At 37.2% G+C, this 10,753-nt stretch overlaps 1 protein-coding gene and 1 long non-coding RNA gene across 2 annotated transcripts in view; both read left to right on the forward strand.

The window, feature by feature from the left end:
* LOC107707389 (kit ligand-like) overlaps positions 1 to 6,060 on the forward strand; it is a 16,258-nt gene extending 10,198 nt beyond the window's left edge. Inside the window, exons 2-6 of the mRNA XM_016511382.1 lie at positions 3,501 to 3,608; positions 4,202 to 4,258; positions 4,352 to 4,507; positions 5,173 to 5,383; positions 5,969 to 6,060. Of these exons, the coding sequence (XP_016366868.1) occupies positions 3,501 to 3,608; positions 4,202 to 4,258; positions 4,352 to 4,507; positions 5,173 to 5,383; positions 5,969 to 6,060 (624 nt within the window). The remainder of the gene's footprint in view (positions 1 to 3,500; positions 3,609 to 4,201; positions 4,259 to 4,351; positions 4,508 to 5,172; positions 5,384 to 5,968) is intronic.
* Positions 6,061 to 6,080: 20 nt separating this feature from the next.
* Positions 6,081 to 8,956, forward strand: LOC107707452 (uncharacterized). The gene is made up of 2 exons (XR_001636257.1): positions 6,081 to 6,172; positions 6,292 to 8,956. It is a non-coding gene; the product is annotated as an uncharacterized LOC107707452 (long non-coding RNA).
* The last annotated feature ends 1,797 nt before the right edge of the window (positions 8,957 to 10,753 follow it).

Below are 10,753 nucleotides of genomic sequence, written 5' to 3' on the forward strand. Positions count from 1 at the left end.
TTTTTTTTTGCGCACAAAAAGTATTCTCGTAGCTTCGTATAATTGCGGTTGTCGGTTGAACCACTGATGTCACATGGATTATTTTACAGATCCTCCTTGCTACATTTCTGGACTTGGGAACATTTCAGTTGCGTTGCTGTCTATGCAGGGTCAGACAGCTCTCAGATTCCATCGAAAATATCTTAATTTGTGTTCCGAAGATGAACGAAGGTCTTACGGGTTTGAAACGACATGAGGGTGAGCAATTAATGACAGAATTTTCATTTTTGGGTGAACTATCCCTTTAAATGCTGCCTACGTAGGCAGCTCATGCCAGTGGTTTGGGAGTAACTTGTTGTTCAGTTGATCAGTTCAGTGGTTGGCTTCGCTTACACTATTGATTTATGGAGGTCAGTGCTGAATATGATCACAAGTGAGTTTGAATTGTTCACGTTTAAATCGGAGACAGACAAACGTTTGTTGTTGTGTCCAAAGTACTTGCTGAGTCGTAGTTCTTGGCTATGAAGGCACTTTAAAGTTTTGGAGGAAGTCAAATTATGAATAATATAACCAATAAAACATCTGGGCTTCCATGTGTTGTTTCATTCATCAAATTTCAACAAATCCTCATCTGGTTCACAACACGCAAGAGCTCTCTACAGTCACTGGTGATGCTGTCTGAAATACTCCCAATAGATTAACTGCTTGTTTGAGTGCAGAATAAATTCCAGATACCATCATGTGTACTAGCATTGTTTACTTTGAATTACATATTGCAGTCCATTAATTCAAAGCAGTACCTAAGCATTTACATGTGGCCAGTCTTATTTATTGTTTTGATGCAAATATACATGTCCTGTTTAACCAAGAAGAATGTTTTTAGAAGAGCTGGTTGGAAAGAAGATGCATTTTGGAAACTCTTGTGATGGGGAAATCACAACTATTGCATCATTTATTATATATTATAAATTTGTAGATTCGCTTTAAAAAGCTCATGACCTGCATAGCAGTATGAATTGTGTCCATTTAACAGGTCTTTGACTCACTATCGATGATGAAACAAGCTTCTTCCTTATGGCTTTACTTTTCATATCAGCAGCCAAGACGTTCCAGCATATGGTCTTCAAAAAAACTTGTAGCATGGAATCAAAGATGGTTCATGAGTTGACTATTACAATTTTAGTAAGGCAGGCTAGTTTATCTAGATTTTCCTATATTAAATTTTTTGTTTAGTGGAGGTGCTTTAAATGGCATGCTGTGCATTAACTTTATACTGTTCTTATTCAGTCTGTAAATACATCACCTTAGAAGCACTACTGCTCCAACTATATTCAGGTGAAATATGTTTGGTATTTGTATTGAGCTGTGTCTCAATGTTTTCTTGAATGTCCTGTCACTAGCTTTGCATTTTAAAATGTTATGTCAAGTTAAAAACAGTTCAGCTTTTAAAGTCGACTTTAATTGTGGTTTGCAACGTATTTTAATTAAGGTGACATTCTGATTCATGAGTGAATCAGCATATCCAATAATGAGAAAAAATGTAGTGGGCCATTTTATTTTGCTTTATTTTGAATAATGCAAAGTGGACATTATGTACCATGAAACTAAAAGCTAGTTTGTTAAAGCAATGACTAAACAGAATGCTAGTTTGCTAAAACAACAATTAAATAGAATGTTAGCATACTAAAACAATGGGCGCATCTCAGTCAGCTCCCGAGCTTGTAAATCAGTATATAATGTACACAAATACAGTCACTGTTAAGTACCCTGGCTCACTGCACATTGGGACAGTGATTTCTCAATTTGCGGCGACATGACTGCGTACAACGTCAACGGACAACATTGTAGAACCTCACCGCTGGTATTAAACAACAACAGGCTGGATCGATCTCTTTTTGATATTATTTTTTATTCTCACATTGCTCTGTTACATGTTCTTACAACATTTCAGCCGAATATTAATTATAAGTGTTAACTAGATGTGTTCACTACCTGTCTAGCGAAGTGTGTTTATGCTGAAATATACTAAAAAAAACGGTTTGCCTTTTCAAATCTTCGCGTGTCATTATATATATCGAGTTGGCTCTTGTGGTTTATGTTTTGCACTTCAGAAATGTGACATAATTTCCAGTAAGGGAGCATAGTGAGCATCGATGCTCCATAGTTTTTGTGGTGCATTGTGGGATTTTTTAGGGAGCGAATGTTCCAGTGCGCTCGAAGGATTTCGCAATTGAGACAGCCCTTAAAATGGCCGACTCCCTGATCAGTGCCCTGACTACTGAACTAGGGAGCTGATTGAGACGCACCCAATGGCTTAATAGAATGCTAGTTGCTAAAACAGCGGGTAAATAGAAAGCTAGGTTGCTAAAACAACAACCAAATAAAATACTGGTTTGCTAAAACATTACCTAATGAAATGCTAGTTTGCTAAAATAACAGCTAAATAGAATGTTAAATTGATGCTAAAACAACAGCTAAAAAGAATGCTAGTTTGCTAAAGGACTAAATAAAGTGCTAATATACTAAAACAACAGCTACATAGAATGTTAGTTTGCTAAAACAAAGACTACTAGACTGCCTTGATGACGTATGCAGCCTTCGAATGCGACCTCTAGAGGGCGCAGCCTTCGAAATGAGACAAAGCTTGTAAGTTTGCTAAAACATCAGCTAAAAAGAATGCTAGCATTCTAAAACAACAGCTAAATAGAATAGTTTGCTAAAAGTAAACAATGGCTAACATTATCCAATAGCCAGCACAGTCTTAGTGACGTCAGCAGTCATTTTATAAGAATATTTTTACATTTCGATGTAAAATTTAACTTTGGAATAGCATACACTGATGAATCATTTACATTAAGACCAGAAACAAACATCAAAAAAGTTTTGATTCGTGCTGACTTTAAAAACGAGACCCCTGTTTTGTGCTGTAGCTGTTTTTGAAGTAAAATGCCTCCCAAGAAACGCATCCAGTTGATACCAAAACCAGCCAGATTTTTTTAAATATGTAATTGCAGAGCATCAATTTTGTAATTGTGCAATTACACCCTCTGAGCATCTCGCAGCTACACAGCCTGTCCTCAGATGAGTCTGCTCTTCACCTCTGCTCTGCTCCCCCTCTCCGAGCAAAGCTGAAGCTCTTTCAATCGCTAGCCCGTTTCTCCCGACAAGGCTCATGCATTGTTTGTCTGGGATCACCCTTGTAATCAGGGTTAAGAGCAAATCTGCCTCATGTTATGCAACAAGCTCAAATCGCAGGTCTGGGAAGAGGGGAGCAAAAGCTTTAAGCTTTAAGCCACCATGGGACAACAAGCTTTATAGCGATGGATGGGAATTTGATAGACAAAAACACTCCTTTATTCTATCAAAACTAACCCGGTTGTTCTCAAAATAGCAGTGAAAACTATTTCCGTTTTGCTTAATACTCCTCTAAGCAATGAGATTTGAACACAATCCAGATCTGTATAATTAAACGATTTTCGATATGATCATTTAGACTGATCTTTTTACCTCTTGTTTTTCAGATTTGGATATGCACCTGTGTCCATTTATTGCTGTACATGACAGTTGCTGCCTATTCCAGTGAAATAGGAAATCCCATTACAGATGACATCAAGAAGATTTCTTTGTTGGTAAGAGCTTGGACATTCTTATCTCTCCGGTGCCGGGGCTTTTTTTCCATGCGTATTTTGTGAAAGACAACAGCGAAGGCTGATTTATCGATGCTCTGGGGGAAAGAGCTGAAATGTATTTCATGTGTTTTGGAATGAAAGGCCCAGACATGTGGTTCAGAGTATGATAATAGAGTCGTATGCATAAATCAAATGCTTCACTGCAGACAGTCTTTTTAGGATCATCAAAAATCATCAGCCTGAAAGGATTATTGAGTTTATCGCTTTATTGGAACATATGAGTTGTGTAATGGCATTTGCTTTACTTTAGCAAAATATTTATGAAGTATGATGCCACATCATCACTATGCGTGCCATATGCTGAAAGGTTGATAACCAGTGATTAAAATGTTTGGAAGTAGATATGTAACATATGTTTGTGGCTTCCATAATTATACCTTAGCCAAGGTTATAAAGCAAATTAGAGTAATTCCATGTTTACATTGTGGTTACTTACTAGTAAATTTTAATTTTTGCGTCTTTATTGATGATGAAATGACCATGGGCATTGTAGTTTTTGGCACTTAGAACCGGCTTTCTTTCTCTCCTATTAGAAACAGAATATTCCAAAAGACTACAAGATTACATTACGTTATATACCTAAAGAAGTGGTGAGTTGTTATTATTCCGTTTTTATTGAATCGTTCATGGCAATAAAAGCAAACACAGTGATAATCTAGTAATGTCTTTTATTTTTCTTCAAGAGTGGTATGTGCTGGGTGAAGCTAAATGTATTTCACTTGGAGGTGAGCTTAAAAGGCCTGGCGCAGAAGTTTGGGAACATATCCTCCAATAAAGATAATATAGGCACTTTGGTCCAAATACTGCAAGAGATGAGGTATCACATTGGACATGGCTTGGTAAGTTACCTCAACCAAGTGATCACCATAACAACTGTATTTCATGCAGAAATCTTGAAATATCTAGTATGTTTTGTTATTTTGTTACTAAATTTTTAGTCAGCTATAAAAATCAATTCTATGAATATCACACTGAGTGAGGAACTTTTGTAAAACGATTTGGAAAAAAACAGTACAATCTGCAACGTTCCCTAATTTCTTTTTTTTAAATAGTTTAAAATAAATAAAAATATTGATTTATTTAGAAGTAAAACATTGTAACCAATGAACAAGAAACTAACTATTCATCTTGTAAAGCAGTGCAAAATCTGGTATGTTTTATTAAGGTTTTATTCATTTCTTTTTCAATTATAATTTCTATAAAATGAATATTTATTATTAAAATGTATATATATATATCTTTTATTTTTTACTTAAATTTATATTTTTATTTAAAACTATTTTTTAAACTATTTATTTGTATTAGTTTTAAGTAACATTGCAACCAGTGAGCAAGGTTTATAAAACTATTATTAATTTAGAATAATTAATTTTTTCTATTTATTCATATTTCTATTCAAAACTGTTTTTAAAAAAAATATTCATTTTTTAAAATTATTTTTAAGTAAAGCATTGCAACAAATGATCCACTTGTAAATCGAAACCATTTTTTTCTGATTCATCAGGAGGATTCAATGCTAGAATTCGATTGTCACTACGTAAATGAGATGTGGCTTACGGCAAAGTATTTTGAATTTGTGGAGGACTTTTTCAACACTGCCAATTCGTCAAGGGATGTTGAGGATTGTGAGCCCCCACCATGTCCCACATCCACAAAAACAACAGTAACGACAACTACAACAGCGTCGACAACGTCAGCGCAACATAGTACAAATGGTGAGGCGCATGTCATAACCAGTCTAAAAGGCCTTGCGAAGGTTCACATATTGCAGAGTGTTGTCTGTGTCGTTTTTAATGAAGCTATTGAGAAACCACAGAATGTCGTTTGTGGAAGGCCGCCCATTTGCAGCTGAGGTTTTAGATGTTAACACCCGCTTTTAAATCACATCTCTTGTGGCAGCTTTGGTTGCAATTTTGCGCATGTGTGTGTGTGTGTGTGTGGGTGGATGTGTGTGTGTGTGTTCCACGTCTTTTCATACGAAGCCGCTGGACAAAACAAGAGAGGCAACATGTTTTTGTCAGCAGTATTATGACAGAGTCTCAGCTGAGTTTCAAAACCAAGAGATGCTCCCTAGTGAACAGCATGAAAGGGTGAACAGAATCGAAGTCCAATTGTCACCATGTTGATTACAGAGCAATCTTCAGATCTTCCCAAGCGCAAGCTCTTTCTTTCTAAAAGCGGACAGATCAGATCTTTCATGGGGCGGAGAGAAAAGGAGATTTTCTGACTTTTTAAGCATCTAACAATGAACGGTTTCTATCTGAGACTTTTAATGCTTCTCTGTTTCTGGCTTTCTCTAGAGAAACGTAACGGTTTGCCTGATGACCCTGAAAAAGGTGAGTTATCATATAAATGTCTTCAGTCATCACTATTGTGTGCATCCAAGGGATAGTTGACAGATGTTTCAACACACCAATTAACACCAACTTCTTGTTTTCCTTTTCCAGAAACAGATTAAATATTATCATGGCAGTGTAAATCCAGCCCCAGCTTAACCAACGCAGGTAAATAATGTTCTTAAATAAAGTATTAACTTAACCTGCTTTACCACATACTGTTATCGATGAATAAAGTTTCACAGAGGCCGCAGCCATAATTTTGTTTCTTATTAACAACATTTCAGTCACTCCTTCAGACGGCACAACGGACAGGAACAAACAAGCACCACCTCCGAAAGATTCTCTTACTGAACTTCTAGTTGTGAAGGACGCATACTGGCCTGAAACGCAACAAACTGCTCTTTGAGAAGTGATGCCCTCTCTTATCAACCACTGCTGAGCCCTTTGGGGTAGATAAGATTGCTCCTTCTGAGAGTCACTCTTCATGCTCTTCAAAGCTTCCTTCTCCTCTTGGAGACTGCAAGGAGACTGTGCAGGAGGAATTCGATGAAAAACAGAACGAAAGCAACACGCCATTGGATTCAACCGGAGATGTCAAATAGCCAAGCGCATTTTTTCGAGCGCAGGAGCCGCAGTTCAGAAGGAGGGCAGCCATATTGTTGCTTGAGAGCAGATGGCTATCTAAAAGGAGTTAAAGCAGAATTGACTACCTCCAGCTGCACTGGTCCATCTCCTTCTTTCTTTCTTCGTCCTTGTTCTCTCTCTTTCTTTTGGTCTGGGTGTCCAGATAGACGCCTTCTCAGTTTTTTGAGTGCTTGAATCAGTAAAGTCATTCTCAGATTGTATCATCTGATTTGTGAATCGTTTTTGTTGTCACTATAGACTGGTGGTGTGGACTTAATTTATTTATTACTGAATATGACATGACACCTGCATGGCAACAAATATCGATTGAGATGACGAATACACGATCGTCTCAACCTTAAAACATATCCCGCAATCCTTAAACGCTTATGTATTTCCGTACGTTCATACTAGCCGCTACCTTGTAAGAACCAATATAGCTTCTCAGCTGCTAGACGCAGTTACGTGAATCTTGTTTTTAATGCTGTTTATCAAATATTAAAGTCTTTTCAGTACATCCGCGATTAATGTAGTTAGTTTCACATTATGGCTTTTTATAAAGTCTGTTTCAGTGTTTTTAAAGTCCTTTAGTCAAAGAAAATTCCTGGTGGCTGCTAATTTTATAGACGACTCAGCTTTTGTCAATGGTCATGAGAGTTTTATAGTTTGTAGATTTTAATTAAGAATTAAAATCGGATTTTTCTGCCGTACTAGAGTGAGATGCATCTGTAAGACTTAAAATATGGGTCAAAATGAACTCAACTAGTATTACATAAAAAACTAAACGGTACACCTCTCACTACGAAAAGCGACTTGTTTGAATACAGAAATTCAGTGGTCCTTTGACGCCGTCGGAAGATCTCGCTAGCAGTACAAAGTAACCGTAATATAAAACCTACATGTATGCTTCTACTTGTATTTTTGTGCCTTTTAATAGCATGGATCTCCCTGTAAAGATTCTTTTTGGATAACCAGCCATATATTTATTACAGAAAAAAATATATATAATAATGATATTGCACTAGTTATATTCAAGAAAATTCCTCTAGGACATTTCAGTTGACTTTCCAAGAAAAGCATAACACGATCAGGTTCCGGCTTCGGTCTCCTGCTGAGTACGAATCAATTTATGCATGTTCACATCTGACGTCTTACATGGTTTGCGCTTACATGTCTGTACATACTGATTTATGATAGCTACGACTCATATAGATAAGTGCTAATGATTTTGAGACAAAACTCAGAGGTTTTCAGATCTGATTTGTACCCTGCTTTCTCCAACTGGCTGTAATGATCTATATCCTGTGTTGTGGGGAATAACCTGTTGTCTGCCCAGTCTTCGTTTCTTAATTAGAGCACATCAGTTTTTTTTTAAGATACCGTACGTAATGTGAAGTTGACATTTGGTGAGTACTATCTTGTCCTGGTTAAGGTGGATGTTTACAAAAATTCGTATTAACATTGGCAGCAATGGAAATGTCTCTCATTGTAGTGTTCCACCGATTTTCATGCAGTTAGTCCGACAATCTGAGTCATTCTGAAGCTCTCGGTGGGGCATATCAGTGCAAGTATTTGCTTTTTCCATCACAGATCTCCTGTAATCCGCTCCAGACCATTTCAGTGTAGTTCAGGGCAGCGCTGGTAATGTTACAACATGAGGTCACAGATGATAAACATGCTACATTTATTTTTACACTCGAATTGATTCAGGAACCTCAGTGAACTGGAGAAGTTCTCAGTCTGTCTTGATGAAGCTTCCTTTGGCGTCTTTGTTGGTGCTCTGATAAGGTTCCATGTAAAGAGTCAATAAGTAATTGTGACAAATAAGCTGCACCATAGAAATCTTCATAAGTGGAACATTCCTACATGTTGTATGAGTTTTGCGTGTGAAAAAGTGAGCTAAGACCCCCCCCCACAAAACACAAACCACAGACCACATGAGCCAGCCAGTGAAATTCCCACCACTGCCCTGAAACTACTGGGAAGGCACTGTTGCTCTGTTTTGTGATGCTGAGATGAGAGGGACGTACAAGGGAACCATACCAGGATTTTTCAGATTTGGCACATCCCAACTGCCGCAATTGGATCCTGCATCATATTTGTAAGACTGCAGAACACAGCTAGTCAGGAAGCCAGTCAGGGTGCCAAAAGTAAACAAGGAACTGTGGCCCAGTCATTGACTGGGTGACAGTCTACTGTATTCTGTATTTTATAAGAATATATGCAAATATATGTATGAGATGTGAATAAAGTACATTTATCCACCATCGCTGAGGCTTGGGTGGGCTTCTCATTACGACTAATAAAACCATGATAGTGACAGTTGAGCTGTCTGGGTTTGATTTTACTTTTTGTTTTTCTTTCGACTTCCTTTTAAAATGTACTGATGCATTTAAAAGGACAGTTCACTCATCACCCTCACCCAAACCCAAATGACTTTCTTTTTGCAGAAGGAAGTATTGACTGAATGCCTTTGACATCCATTATAGTTCATGAAAGCTCATGAGAGAAGTAGCGAGTCATTCATTTGAGACAGACTTTTGAGTTTTTTCAGTGAATCGGTTCATTCTGAATCCTGAAAGATTAATTCTGAAGCAGTCGAGTTCAGCTCACCCAATCAGTGATCCGGCTGCAATGTTTTACAAGTCACATGAGACTGTGAGTGAATAAAGACTAAAACTTTCTCACACGAAAATATTGTATGACTTCAAAAGACTTGAAATATAGATACTGATTCATACAGACCACATTTATGATGCTTTGATTGCTCCACAATATCAAATTCACTTTTATTATACTGAAGAAAGTGACCAGGATATTCTTCAAAAATCCCCTTTTTTGTGTCTCACAGAAGACAAGAAATAAAAATGAGGGTTTGCAACAACATGAGGGTGAGGAAATAAGAATGCTAATTTTTTTTTTTTTTTTGGAATTGTTCCTTTAAGAGTGTGTGAAGTTGTTTGTTGTTATTTGATGGGTTCAAACAGCTTTTCTTTCCATTTACTAGGAAACAGCATGCCACAATCACAGGTACTGAGTAGGCTGGTTAAGGGTTCAAATTTCATTTCATGAAACCATTCTCTTTCCTGTTAAATGAAACAGTACAATTGGAATGCAATTATTGTGAGGCTTTTTACAAAAGCTATTACCAGGAATATCCATAATGTCAGAATTTTACCACAGCATTTAGTACTTCAGTATTCTGTGTTTCATTTAAATGTCCAGTATGATCAAGCTCCACGGGAAAATGTGAAAAACACAAAAACTGAAAAATTACCTAAAGAACATATTCAAAAACACAACTGATGTCATATGAATGTTCTTAAAAGGATAGTTCATCCAAAAATGAAAGTTCTGTCATCATTTACTCACCCTCACGTCAATGGAAACCTGATTTTGTTTTGGATCCCACTGAATTTCTGTATGGACAAAAACAGTGGACACACTGGTTAAGAATGACATAAGGGTGAATATTAATATTTAGGCAAACTATCCCTTTAAGTGCTTTTACTTGTGTAGCATTTTAATGCCCCAGTTGACCCTTCACAAAGACCCGCCCCCCTTAGTTACTGTTGCTATGTCCGACAAGCCATGGCGCTCTCATATGGGATTACATTTCTGCCATATTTCTGTGCGCGAAAGATCATATTTTGAGCGCACAAAAGTGCATTTTGCACGCGCGCAATCTGAGTTTTGTGGAGAAAACGTTCGTTTCGCAAAGAAAAAAGTATTTCGAGTGCACGAAAATCAATTTTGCATTTAAAATAAGTTTTTGGATATGTGCAGACCTTCTCTTTTGCGCGTGCAACGTTTCACTAGCTTGCTCACCTGATGCCCGCCCTCAGTGCTCTCTAAATACCAACAGCTCGCGTGCTCAACACAACCCAGCATTACAATATGCCATAATTCCAGCCAATCAGAGACGAGGATGCTAAATTCTGATTGGCTGCCTTGACAACCAATCACAACATTCCTTTTGCAATACCGAAGAGGAAAAATACAGTGCATGCATAATTATTATGCAAGTTCATATTCTGATTATATTTATTATATTTTACATTTTACCAATTCCAAACAACATCAATCTTAATAACCACTATTAATCTTGTATTTAATCACTTA

The sequence above is a fragment of the Sinocyclocheilus rhinocerous genome, unplaced genomic scaffold (genome assembly GCF_001515625.1).
Source record: "Sinocyclocheilus rhinocerous isolate Xijiao unplaced genomic scaffold, SAMN03320098_v1.1 scaffold534, whole genome shotgun sequence".
NCBI lineage: Eukaryota > Metazoa > Chordata > Actinopteri > Cypriniformes > Cyprinidae > Sinocyclocheilus > Sinocyclocheilus rhinocerous.